Source organism: Hylobates moloch, unplaced genomic scaffold (assembly GCF_009828535.3).
Source record: "Hylobates moloch isolate HMO894 unplaced genomic scaffold, HMol_V3 SCAFFOLD_14, whole genome shotgun sequence".
In the NCBI taxonomy this organism is placed as follows: Eukaryota; Metazoa; Chordata; class Mammalia; order Primates; family Hylobatidae; genus Hylobates; species Hylobates moloch.
In genome coordinates, this window is record NW_026652289.1 from 43,330,430 (window position 1) to 43,344,900 (window position 14,471).

At 38.7% G+C, this 14,471-nt stretch overlaps 1 protein-coding gene across 1 annotated transcript in view; it reads right to left on the reverse strand.

The window, feature by feature from the left end:
• Positions 1 to 14,471, reverse strand: part of AGBL1 (AGBL carboxypeptidase 1) — an 825,749-nt gene that overhangs the window by 605,941 nt on the left and 205,337 nt on the right. Inside the window, exon 17 of the mRNA XM_058427563.1 lies at positions 3,840 to 3,993. Coding sequence (XP_058283546.1) covers positions 3,840 to 3,993 — 154 coding nt within the window. The remainder of the gene's footprint in view (positions 1 to 3,839; positions 3,994 to 14,471) is intronic.

Consider the following 14,471-nt stretch of genomic DNA (forward strand, 5'->3'; position numbering starts at 1 on the left):
GAGGGGAGTTCCCCCAGGATTCCATAGCCATGGTCTTATTTCCTGGAATTCTAAAGTAAGACTCAAGTAATAATCCCACACAGTGGAGAGAAAACCTTTCTTTCCACTCATGCCTCCTTATGAGGGGTGAGTGACAGCTACCGAACCAGAAACTAGCTAAACTGCAGCTAAATGCAATCCCACACTGAAGCTACCCTAGTCCCTGAGAGGCAGGAAGCAGGTAAAACAATTTAATCTCATCTGAAGGGAGGCCTGGAGGTAGGAGAATATTGAGCTGCAGGCTCATTTGCTGTTTTCTCCTTCTAAATCAATACATCACATTTTGTAGTTCAAAGGAAATTAAGTAGTTCCATTTCTGATTTATGGGCATGGTTAGTTGCACTTTGAAGGGTAGGTAGTGTTTATACTGGGCTAGGGATTTTTTTTCTTTTAGAAACACAGCAATGACATGTGTTTATATATTCATATATATATAAGAATATATTCATATATATATATGGTTACCATATATATATATATAGTTACCATATATATATATATATACACACACACACACACACACATACTCTGTACACTTTTTTATTATGTAGCCCTGCTGAAACTGTGCCCCAGCACGTGGCTTAGGTCATGCAATCTCAGCTCTGTGCTGTGATCTAATGGGTCTGAAGAAAGGCCTTCAGGCAGAAAGAGTTTTCTTTCTCCCTTCCTGCCACAGTATCTGAAGCATCCACCATGAAAATGCTTCCATTGGGTTAGGAAAGGAAAATAAAATTCGTTGTGAGCAAGGAGAGAGTAATACACTTATTCGTGGTCAATTTAGCATAAATGCTTTAACAACTCAGCTAGTGTCTAATAATTTGAGGACAGAATGAGGAAGAGAGGAAGTTATGGCTCCAAGAATGAAGCCAAAATGTTGATACTGAACAAGTGTTATAACGAAAGAGTCAGCACATTTGTTGTGTGTGTGGACTCTGGAATCAGAATAACAATGTTGAAAATCTGTCACTTCTACTGATCATAATATTTAACCTTTCTGAGCTCCACTTACCCCATCTGTAAAATAAGCGGTCCTGAAATTAATCCCCATGATGAAAGATACCAATCAGCTACATAATCCATACAAATAGTATCTTCAGTGAGTGGGAAAAATAGGTTAAAACTTAAAGCTCTTCATGCATAATTTGGAAACAGAGAAGAGTAGTATCAGAAAGGCACCGGCCTTCGCCGCTTTCTACCTTTATGACCTTAAATCACATCCAGGACCAGCTATGCAATTTGCAGCGCACAGAGAAAAATGGAAAGGCAGGTCCCCTTGTTTAAAACTTTATAAAGAATTTTATAAAGATAGTGGCAGAAAAGCATTAAGCAGAGTGCATGGCCCTTCTAAGCAGGAGACCTCTGCAAATGTATAGGTGACACACCTATGAAGATGGCCCTTTCATCTAGGTCAAAGCCTGGTTTTCTCAGGATCTAGCTCAATGATTGTCATTTGCAAGTGACAAAAAGAAAATGCATAGCATTTATCTGATACCTCTTGAGATGAACATCGGATATGTTAGCACGTGTTTAAAAGAAAAATAACTGTTATGATCATAAGAGTGTACACTTACTATAACCCATCTTACAGAGCAAGCAGAAACCAGCCTCTTTTGATTCATACAAGGGTGTACTAAGAGATATTTTTTCTCTTTCTCTCTCTTTTTTTAACAGAACTGTTTGTTGGAGTGCCAGATTATTTAAGGGCCTTTGCATGTTTCAAGTCCGCTTCTTTAAGTAAGAACACTCTCCATATTTATAACAGCAACAAAAACACCAATGTCAGCACAAAATGCAAAAACGGAGGCACTTCTATGTCATAATGATACATCAGAGTTCTGCTCACCTCTTTTTTAGAAAAAGCAGCTCAGACTTACACACATCCACTTTCTTAAGTAAATAATTGTTCAATGAAAGTTACCCTGGGAGGATTGCTGTCTCCAGCTCCCAAGCACTGCTCATCTGCTAAGCGGGGGGACTCTGTGGCTGTTACAGAAATTGCTCTTAAATGCATGAAACACAGGAGAGAATTTTTGGAAAATCTCTTATTATTCATTAAAGCATTTCAGGACCTCATTAATCCAGATAGGTTAATCGGTTGTTGATTTGCCAGGCTGTTAAGCATCCAATGTCAGATGCTGATGGGGTGTGAGAAAATATAATTCTGATCTACCAAAGAGTCACCTGAATGAGGCTAGCACTTCCTCAGAGAAGGCTGTATCTTCACCAGGGAAGGCTGTGTCTTCACCAGGGAAAGCTGTATCTTCCTCAGGGAAGGCTGTATCTTCACCAGGGAAGGCTGTACCTTCCTCAGGGAAGGCTGTATCTTCATCAGGGAAGGCTGTGTCTTCACCAGGGAAGGCTGTATCTTCCTCAGGGAAGGCTGTATCTTCACCAGGGAAGGCTGTGTCTTCACCAGGGAAGGCTGTATCTTCACCAGGGAAGGGTGTACCTTCATTAGGGAAGGCTGTATCTTCACCAGGGAAGGCTGTATCTTCCTCAGGGAAGGCTGTATCTTCACCAGGGAAGGCTGTACCTTCATTAGGGAAGGCTGTATCTTCACCAGGGAAGGCTATATCTTCACCAGGGAAGGCTGTATCTTCACCAGGGAAGGCTGTGTCTTCCTCAGGGAAGGCTGTATCTTCACCAGGGAAGGCTGTGTCTTCACCAGGGAAGGCTGTATCTTCACCAGGGAAGGCTGTATCTTCCAGGGAAGGCTGTATCTTCACCAGGGAAGGCTGTATCTTCACCAGGGAAGGCTGTATCTTCCTCAGGGAAGGCTGTATCTTCACCAGGGAAGGCTGTATCTTCCTCAGGGAGGGCTGTATCTTCACCAGGGAAGGCTGTACCTTCATTAGGGAAGGCTGTATCTTCCTCAGGGAAGGCTGTATCACCAGGGAAGGCTGTATCTTCACCAGGAAAGGCTGTATCTTCATTAGGGAAGGCTGTATCTTCTGGGGATAAATTAAGCTGGATGCCCAGTCTCTTCTTTAATCTCCAAAACTTCTCTGTATCACAAAACTTTCCTCTTTGGGGCTTTGGGTTTTTTGTTTGTTTGTTTGTTTTTTGCCTACCTAAGGTCTGAAACGATGTCAGAAGCCATTTTCAAAAGCTAGTTGGTAACAGGTCAGTCACACATATGCACTTAGGCACAGAAGCCCAACATTTAAAGACGTGTGTGTGTGTCTGTGTACATGTCTGTACATGAGTATGCGTATATGTTTGTGTCTACGTGTATGTATGTGTTTGTGTATGTGTCCGTATGTGTATATTTGTGTGTGTCTGCGTGTGTGTGCATGAGTTTGGCTTTGACTTTGTTTCAAAGTTCTTAGCCAGAGCCTGTCTACATCTTCAGCCCTTCAGATACAAATGTTATTAAGGTTATCAAGTGGATTCTTTAGCCAGGGCTTAAAAACTCAACTTCCTTTCTTACCAAACCTTGACTGACTGAGAGTCACATAACAGCAGTGAGCACAGTGAGAAAAGTCCCTGGATTAGAAGTTGGAAAATATGATTCAGAGTCCTGGTTGTGTTTTAAGAGAGGAAGTGACCATCATTAGCAAACTGTCATCTCATCTCCCTGACAGTGTGAATTCATTTCATTTTCTCTCCCTTTAACAACAGAGCAACATTAATGTTTAACCTTTGTGTCACACCAAGAAAACCTGGGGGTGTATTTCTACAAAGACAGACAGTCTCCAACCCTTTATGGAGCTTTTGATCTAAAAGAGACAGAATGCTTCCAAGACTATAAAGGACACCCTTAGTCAAATCTTCCACGAAGAGGATCCCATGTTACTCACGGAACTGCTCTAGATGCTCATCACTGTTGGACTCAGGCATGGCCGTGATGGTCACCAAGGGACACGGATTCCCTCCCAGCGTCTGGCAGAGAACATCTTGCCGGAAGTAGACCTCTTTGAGGTTGACACTCTTTTCCAGGATGTCAAGATGAGTCTGGAGCAGAAATAAAGCAGGCATGTATATTATCAACATTTTTTATAACAACAATAATGGAAAATAACAACGGCTTACATATAGAAGTATTGTTGTTAATCTAATCTGTCCTTTATGTATTGGGCCTTGAGTGATTAAAAGGGGACTATTTCTACTGTCTAGGAGAAACTCAGACTGAGCAGGAGGCATCATTCCTGCATGTTTTGGCATAACAGAAGATCTGTTTTCAAGTTGCACTGAAAGCAAGAGGGAGGAGGGCAGGGGCATAAAGCCCTCTTCCTATCGCTGTGGCATAGGAGGAAATGATAGAAAATGGAGACTCGGAAGGGTCAGGGGATGGGGTGGGGGAGGATCATGAGAAATGTGTTAATGGGTACAATGTACGTCATTTGGGTGACGGATACCCTAAAAGTGCTGGCTTGACCTTTACTCAATCTATGCATGTAGCAAAACTTCACATGTACCCGTAAATTTGTACAAATAAAGCAAACAATGTAAAAAGAAAAGAAACAAATCTGAGCATGCTTTCCTTAAAATTAAGAAAAAAAATGTGGTTATCATGAAAATAGAACACGCCCAGAACACTGGGGAAAATGAGACAGAAAACTTCAACAGCACATAGTATCACAGGGCCAAGTAATAGGGAGAATTGTGAGCACATTGAAAAAATAAAGACGTGGTTAATCCAAGTGGACTGCTAAACTAAAAGAACAACTAACTAATAGCAACAAATTTTTCCTACCATACCTCCCCATTTCAGTACTCATTTTAAAAAAAATGGAATAGCCATTGAAATTAGGACACCTAGTTAACAATCTTTGTTTTTTTTTTTTTTTTTTTGAGACAGAGTCTTACTTTCAGGCTGGAGTGCAGTGGCGCGATCTCGGATCATTGCAACCTCCACCTCCCAGGTTCAAGCGATTCTCCTGCCTCAGCCTCCTGAGTAGCTGGGATTACAGGCACCCACCACCACACCCAGTTAAGTTTTGTATTTTTAGTAGAGAGGGGGGTTTTGCCATATTGGCCAGGCTGATCTCGAACTCCTGACCTCAGGTGATCCGCACTGCTTGGCCTCCCAAAGTGCTGGGATTACAGGCATGAGCCACCACATCCGGCCCCTGGTTAACAATCTTTAAGAATTCTGAAGAAATTGTCCCTAATCAAAACAGGGGTACTAGTCATAGAGAGGCTAAGAGATTTTCCCCCACCCACTCTGCATCCCCTGACAGTAGAGACTTCAGTAATCAGAGAGGGAAACACTGTCCCCTCTGCAGCACAAGAACACCACTGCCCAAAAATTTTCCTACCAGAGTTTCTTGACAAATAACAAGCCTGCTAGGTAAATGAAACAAAAAATGTATGAATTTTTTTATAAAATGAATATGTAAAAATATTCACAAATATATAAAATATATGGAAACGGAAGTAGTGTCTTCAAAAGGTAGAGGAAGTATTTACATGTGGAAATAACTTACTACACATATGGTAAGAAGAACAGTGGCCCCCAAAGATGTTCATGTTCTCACCTTGAGAATCTTTGGTAGGATACCTTACATGGTGAAAGGGACTTTGCAGACATGTTTAAGATTAAGGTCTACTTGCAATGGGGAGGTTGTCCTGCACTATTCAGTTGGGGCCAATCTAATCACAGCGTGATTAAAAGCAGAGACCCTTTCCTGGCTGCAGAGAACAATTGCTGGCCCCATAAGACCTCAGTCTTCCCTTGCTGGCTTTGAAGATGGAGAAAGGCATCATCAGCCAAGGAATGCAGGTGGCCTCTAGAAGCTGGAAAAGGAAAGGAAACACATTCTCCCCCCCAGAGCCTCCAGAAGCAATGCAACCCCAAAACCCTGGCCTTTGCCAGTGAGATTTGTGTCAAACTTCTAACCTAAAAAGCTGTATAATTTTTTTTTAAAAAGTACCTGTTCCTGTTGAAGCCACTACATTTTTTATAATTTGTTACTGCAGCAATAGACAACTAACATACAAGGGAACAAGAATGTCCTAAAGTAAGTACAAATCCCGACATCTGAATAGGAATAGACTAAAACCTATTTGTACTCTACTGAAATAGTTTAATTGCAAGGAAAAAGAAAAAGTGCCAAGAAAAGAAAAGATTACCAGATAATTCTATGGCCTTTCTCTAGCCTCAGAGGCACCTGAAAATTTGACCTTGAGTCATATTCTCCTTAAAACTGAGAACCAAAATCATTTACCCACACATAGCTTACTGTCTATATTAACATGACTATTATTCCCCAACATTCATCAGCATAACTTTACTGCTCTGGGAAGGCAGAAATTACAAGTAAATATATTGTTTATTTCAGGAATATCCCATCAACTCTTCAACAGAAAGCATCAACCCATCTTTGAGCCAAGATTCTTCGAATCCCTCTTCTCACCCCTTTTCAAAATCCTTGCCTTACAGTGTCCACCAATCTTAAACCATTACTTCATGATCCTTACCCAACCCTAATCAATGCCCCCACATTAAAATATCTGCCTTTAAGCCAGGTTTTAAGGTCTCAATAAATATCCCCACTTTGCCCTCTGCCCTTTGAGACACTAGTAAGATTATGTCCCATTCTTTCTCCTTTGTCAAGTACACTAGTTTCCTACTACTGCTGGAATCACCATAAATTTTGTAGGTTAAGACAACACAAATCTATTATCTTATAGTTCTGAAGGTCAGTAGTCTAAAATGGGTCCCACTGGGCAAAATTCAAGGTGTCAGTAGGGCTGCATTCCTTTTGGAAGTTCTATACAAGATCTCTTCCCTTGCCTTTTCTCGCTTCTAGAGGTCACCTGCATTTCTTTACTCATGGTACCTCCCTCTACCTTCAAAGCCAAAAATTGCATCACTCTGACTTCTGCCTCCATTAAGTCCCATCTTTTTCTCTGTCTCTGATTCTCTTATCTCATTCTTTTACTTATAAGGACTCTTGTGATTACCCTGCACCCAATCTGATAATCAAGGATATTCTCCCCATCTCAAAGTCTCTAATCACATCTTCAAAGTCCCCTTACCATGTAAAGTAACATCTTCACAGGATTGGGATATGGACATTTTGGAGGTCCATTACTCTGCCTACCATGCCAACATGAGCAATAAACCCAACTGTGTCTTAGAAACAGGTTTTTCTTGTGATGTTCCAGAGAGCCAGGATTTGACACAATACCAAGTAAAGGAATTATAAGAAGCATGTTTATACCAGATTCAAGATAAATGAGAATCCAGCAGAGGCCCATGTATCTAACCAAATCTTCTACGTAATTGTTATGATTGTCCATCAAATAACGAGTATCAGGTATTGATGAGATGCACCTGCATTGGAGATTGGGAGGGAGCCACATACCCCTGAGAATACAAGATGACTAACTACGCATACACTGGCACACACACACAACCTAGACAACTAGCTAAGCATGAAATCTGAAGGAAGCCCAAGGCTGATAGTATTCCTAGGCTGAGAAGGTTATGCCCCACTCAGCCTAATCTCTCATGACCACATAATTCCATAGTGAGGAGTTACTGGGACAAAGTAAGCTGTGCCTGGGAGTCCAAAGACTCTCACTAAGCCCTTTCTATGTGTGCTGTTTTGTTGCCCTTTCTGTATTCTTTCTTATGCATAAGTAAATTTAGTTCTGGATAAAGCCTAACCTGTGTGTTTGGTTGCCAATCTTAACTCACTGCTCATTGTTCCATAGAATGACACTTGTACCCTACACTGAAGATTATTTTTAAACATGTATGTGTCTCTGTGTGGTGCCTCTCTCTCCTCTCTCTCTCTCTCTCACTCTCTCTGTGTGTGTGTGTGTGTGTGTGTGTGTATAAATAAACCCATTGTACATATATGTATACAAAAAAATCATTCTTGGCTCATATTTCTTCTGCAACACTACATGCTAGAGGAAATGAGTACTGCTTAGAGCTTGAAAGTAGAAGGGATTATAATCTAATAAACCTACATCCAACCAAGTTTTTGCTTATGAGCAAATGTAGCATACATGCTCAGACATACAAGAGCTCAGACAACATATCACCTTATCTTTATTGAAAATAAGGACTTGGCCCAGGTGCAGTGGTTCACACCTGTAATTCCAGCACTCTGGGAGGCCGAGGCAGGTAGATTGCTTGAGCTAAGGAGTTCAAGACCAGCCTGGGCAACACAGCAAGACCCCATCTCTACTAAAAATACATAAAAATTGCCGGGCATGGTGGTGCACACCTGTGGTCCCAGCTACATGGGAGGCTGAGGTGGGAGGATCACTTGAGCCTGGGAGGTCAAGGCTGCAGTGAGCCTAGATCAAGTCACTGCACTCCATCCTGGGTAACAGAGCGAGACCCTGTCTTAAAAAAAGAAAGAAAAGAAGGACTTGAAGACCCACTTCAGCTGCCCCCAAATCAAACAGAAAAGCAATATAAAAAGACTATAATAAAATCCAGTTAAACAAGCTTACATCTAAATGACTATCTAAAAATATGGTTACTATATTAACATTAAAAAATAATTCTTTAGGGAGACAATACACATTATCAAATTTTGATGTCATCACCTAGCTCTAAAATGAACTTAAAAAGAGATGTACAAGGGAGGAAAAAGGTGGAACAAAATGTTAACATTTTCAACTTACATCGATAATGTAATATTATTTAATTCTTGAAAATTGAAAGGCAGTACTTAGTATTGTGCCAAATGCAAGCTCTCTAGAATATCACTAGAACAATGGGTCTCTAAAACAGAGTTGAGTTTATCGCTTATGTTGATGTGATAGGCAGAATAATGGCCCTCCAAAGATGCCCATATTCTAATCCCTGCAACCTGTGAAGATGTTATTTTACATAGTAAAGGAACTTTGAAGATGTGGTTAGGAAATTTGAGATGAGGAGACTATCCCGGATCATCAAGTTGGGTGCAGGGTAATGACAAAGGTCCTTATAAGTGAAAGAAGGAGATAAGAAGTCAGAGCCAAAGAAGGAGATGGGATATAATGGAAAAAGAGGTAAGAGCCATGCAATTTTTGGCTTTGAACGTGGAGGGAGGTACCATGAGCCAAGGAATGCAGGAAATCTGGGTTTACATTCTGGTTGCGTGGATTCTGAAAAAAACTGATGTAAATTTTTTATTTAACCTCTTTGTGACTCAGTTTTCTCATCTTTAAAAGGCACATAAAAATATCATTACCTATCTCATGCAGTGGTTGCTATAATTTAGTTGTATAATGTATGTGAAGAGCATCTGTTATGTAGGAAACAATAAATGTTAGCTGTTATTGTTAATGGAGAAGTATGAGTTCAAATATATTATTTTTAAGTAGTAAAAAGAAAGCAGTAGTAAAGTTATAAACCCTGAGGGTGAAAAAATGAAAGAAATGATGGTCCACATTGCATAAGAAAAAAAGAAAAAGAGACAACAGCAGTGAGGCATGGAAAATAGCATGAAACCAAAATGACAAGTAACAGTAAAAACTGTTTAAGTATAAACAGGCTAGTCAGCCTTAATAATGACAAAAATTTGGATTACTTTTTAAAATCCCACAGCATGTTGTATATAAGAGGTACTTTTAAAGAGAAAGGAAAAAAAATGTGTATGAGAAATGCTCTTAAATTATCTCTTTATTTTGTTTGCCTCTGTTCAAACATTTTAAAGAAGAAATATTGAAACTAAAAGCATAAGCAAACATAAATTAAGGCAGGCATGGCAATAGTAATATACAATGAAGCCATATTCAAGATCAAGTGCATTAAATGGGATTTTAAAATCTTATTTTGATAAAGGGCACAATTCACAATGAACATATAAAACTCATAAATCTTAAGAATCAAATAATATGGGATTCAAATATATAACACAAAAAACAGCAGAAAGAGAAAAAAATTGTTCTCAGTGTGGGAGATTTTAACATAGCACCTCAGTCTTGAATAAATCAATGGCATAAAAATAATAATATAAAGTATTTGAACAATATTGTTTTTGTAGACATATGTCAAACTTTGTCTTTCCAGAGAACATTTTTTAATTTTTTCTCAAATATTCATAGAAATGTAGCAATAATTAATCATACATAGAGCTATTAAAAACTCATTAGATTCTTCCCCCTAAAAAGCAGAAATTATACAAATCACATTTTCTGACAATTAAATGAAATTAGACTTAAATAAAAATGGTTTTTGAAACAGCAAAAATAAAATAACCACTAGAGAATAGAAAATATCCTCTTAAAAGAAGCTTACTGGAAAAAAATTCATAGGTTACAAAAATCAATATTAAATTATTAACTAAAGCCCTGATATAAGAAGTAGACATCTGGGTATCCCACGAGAGATGGCACAGAAGAATGGAAATGTCTCCATCAGAATATCAGTCACGTTTCTAAGTCATCCTGGAAAAGGAAAATTCCAGCTCCTTAGTTAAGAAGGTATGGATAGTGCTGGATTCAGATTATAGTCTCTGTGATCATAAATTATTTTTAAGATTTTTATAAATATTTGAGTGAAAGCTGCTGTCGGTATTCTTTATTATCAAAATCCAGACTAAATGTACCCTGCCTCAGAATTACTATCAAGATTCCGAGGCTCTAAAGCCAGAAAGGGAAACTTGGTTGCAGCATTTCCCAAAATATATCCCATAGTGTGTTAAGTGCTGTGGTGTGAACAAGGAGGTGGAGAAGGCAGGAAATTCATAGCCAAAGTGCTTAGAAAATGTTGAGTTAAAGAAAATGAAAATATTTCTGTGGATGCATGATTTATCAGATTATTTAATATTTCAATATGCATTGTGAACTGTTAGAAGAAAAACTAGCACAAGTGCTTCATAAATTTAGATGACCATTAAACTTTTCTTCTCTAAACATCTCAAGAGACTGAAGTGCTATAGAATACGTTTTGGGAAACACCGTCTTGCTGAATTATTTCTATGAGCTCTCTCTCTCTCTCTCTTTCTTATTAAATCTGTTTGTTTCACATTTTATTATGGCCACATGGGTCCCTGCCAATGGTGAAGCTTTCTCAACAAAAGCCCAAACATAAACTCAGACACCTATAGTCAATTGATTTTTGACAGAAGTGCCAAAAACACGCAATGGGGAAAGGACAGTTTCTTTAATAAATGGTGTTAGGAAAACTGAATATCCACATGTGGAAGAATGAGAATTGATCCCTTATATAAGAATCAACTCAAAATGGATTAAAGACCTAAACATAAAACCTGAAACTGTAAAACTATGAGATGAAAACATCAGGAAAAACCTTCATGACATTAGTCTGGGAAGTGATTTCTCAAATATGACCCCAAGAGCACAGACAAACAAAGCAAAAGTAGACAATAGGATTCCACCAAACTAAAAGGCTTCTGCATAGCAAAGGAAACAATTCACAGAGCAAAGAGACAACCCACAAATTGGGAGAAAATATTTGCAAATCATACAACAGATAAGGGGCTAATATCTAAAATATACAAGGAACACCAACTACACCAACTACTACAAGAAAACAAACAACCCTATAAAAATGGGCAAATGGCCTGAATAGGCATTTATGAACAGAAGACATACAAATGGCCAACAGATACATAAAAAAAAAATGCTCAACATCCCTAATTATCAGAGACATGCAAAATAAAACCACAATGAAATACCACTTCACACTTGTTAGATTGGTTATTATCAAAAAGATGAATGGTAGCAAGTGCTGGTGAGGATCTGGAACCCTGAACACCATTGGTGGGAATGTAAATTAGCACAGCTATTTTGGAAAACAGTATGAAGTTTCCTCAAAAAATTAAAAATAGAATTACCATACAATCCAGCCATCTCACTTCTGGGTATATATCCAAAGGAACTGAAATCAGTACATCAAACAGACATCTGTCTACACCCCTATGTTCAGTGCAGCATTATTCACAAGAGCCAAGATATGGAAACAACCACAGTACCCATTGATGGAGTTATACACACACACACACACACACACACACACACACACATATATATACACACACATACATATATACATACATACACAGTGGATTACTATTCAGCCTTAAAAAGCAGGAAATTCTGTCATTTGCAACAACATGGATGAGCCTGAAGGACATATGCCAAGTGAAATGCTGGGTGCAGAGAGACAAATACCACATGATCTCACTTATACGTGGAATATAAAAAAATCAAACTCATAGAAACAGAGAGTAGAGTGGTGGTGACCAGGGCCTGGAGGAGTGGGAACAAGGAGGAGGAATGGAGAGATGTTGGAGAAAGGGTACAAAATTTCAATTAGACAAGAGGAATAAGGTCTGGTCATCCATTGCATAGTATAGTAATCATAGCTTAGAATAATATACAGAATTATTTCAAAATCCCTAAAAGAGTAATTTTGAGTGTTCTCACCACAAAGAAATGATAAATATGCGAGGTAACAGATATGTTTATTAGTCTGGTTTGATCAATCTGCAACATTTTCATGTATCAACACATCACATTGTACTCTCTATAAATATAAGCAAGTATTATTTGTCAATTAAAAATGAAATGAAACTTCTATAAATAAATTAAAAATAAATAATAAACACAATCTGTAAAAAAAGAAAAAGAGAAAAGGGGGAACAAATAAATGAACAAGAAAAAGCAGTAATCATCATTCTGTGATATTACAATTAAGCCATAGCTTTTTGGTGCCTGATATCAAACTTTAAAAAAAAATAAAATCTAGATTTTATAAATCAGATATGGGGAAGCAGGTTAGGCAGAAGGTTGGTCTATAGAAGCCACCAAGCACTATTAGCTATGAGAGACAAAAAGTCAAAAAGGTATCATAGGGCACATGAGCACTGTCCTTCAACATAGTGTTGGCTGGACAGGCTCCCAAGCAGCAAATGTTGGAGAAGGCAAAGCCTGAAAGTTTTCTTCTCTCATGAGTTATCTTTTAATTTGTTATTATTATGACATTTTCCACAATAATATTACAAATCAACAAATGCCTAATATTCTCTTAGCTTAAGCTCACTGTATTAGTCCATTCTCATGCTGCTAATAAAGACATACCGGAGACTGGGTCATGTGTAAAGGAAAGAGGTTTAATTGACTCACAGTTCCACATGGCTGGAGAGGCCTCACAATCATGGCAGAAGGTGAAAGAAGAGCAAAGGCACATCTTACATGGTGGCAGGCAAGAGGGTGTGTGCAAGGGAACTCCTCTTTATAAAATGATCAGATCTCATGAGACTTATTCACTATCATGACAACAGCATGGGAAAGACCTGCCCCTGCGACTCAATTAATTCCTACGACATGTGAGAATTATGGGAGCTACAATTCAAGATGAGATTTGGGTGGGGACACAGCCAAACCATATTACTCATTTTCTGTAAACTGCAATTTTTCATGGATCCATCTCCCTGCACCCCTCAATGAAATCTCCCTCCTGTCAGACCTGCCATCAGGTCCAGCAGGTATCTAACACTTCTACTTTTAGGGGATTATTTTGACTTCCCTTTTAGTCATATAAAAGATTGCTAGAAGTAAACCAAGTATAAATTTCTGTTGGATTTCCTTTTGCAAAAATGTTTTTGTCCTGTTCTCCTAAAAATGATCTCCCATCTCTGGTCCAGAAAAGTTATGCCTAATCGGATATTGTGGGGATCATTGATGAGAAAAGCAGGACCTCTGAATGCATGTGCCAACTGACTGTAATTATAGCCCTGTGGAAGCCACAGGGGTGGGTTTCTTTATAAAAATGTGAATGAGTTTAAGGCAATTGTAGAAACCCCCAGAGAGATTGACTTCTTAAAAGAAAATCCTGTCTGTGAACGATATCAAGCTGATAACCTTAGCCCACAGCCTCATCCTGTGTCACTCCACAGGAGTCCTCAGTCTCCCTTTCCTTTATCAACTACTCCCTTAAAACTTCGATAAAAGGCTTCCTTGACCTCAGCAGGGTAACCTGCTGATGGCTACTGATAAAGTGAGAAGCACTATGCACTCAAAAACCATTCATTTTCTATTGTTATCCCCTAAACTGCTGCACTCTCTGTTCCCCTAATTTAGAAGAAAGCCCACTCCTAGGAGATGGCCTATTTTATTTGTCTACTGCCTAGATCTCAGTTGTCACCTAAATACACTCATCAGAGAATCAAAGACTTCTTATCACAAGAGAAGAACAAATAACACCCTTAAGCTAAATAAAAGCTACAAGAATATGCTGCAGGCATGTTCTGATGAGCTTTCTCAAACTGTCCCAGTCTGCCAATATTATGCTCCCCAAGTTAAAGGGACTTAACTTTAAAAATGTGAGAAATGATTAGTCTCTAGATATCTACTCATAGCCTTGTCAATTATAAAGAAAGGATGGTTTAATATTCCTTGTCCATTAAAAATAAGCAAAGCTATATTATGATGATTTAGAAAAAAGAGTAAGAAAAAAATAATCATAATCAATTACCCCAAGAAAAAAATCAGTAGCCTCTATAATTTTTGAG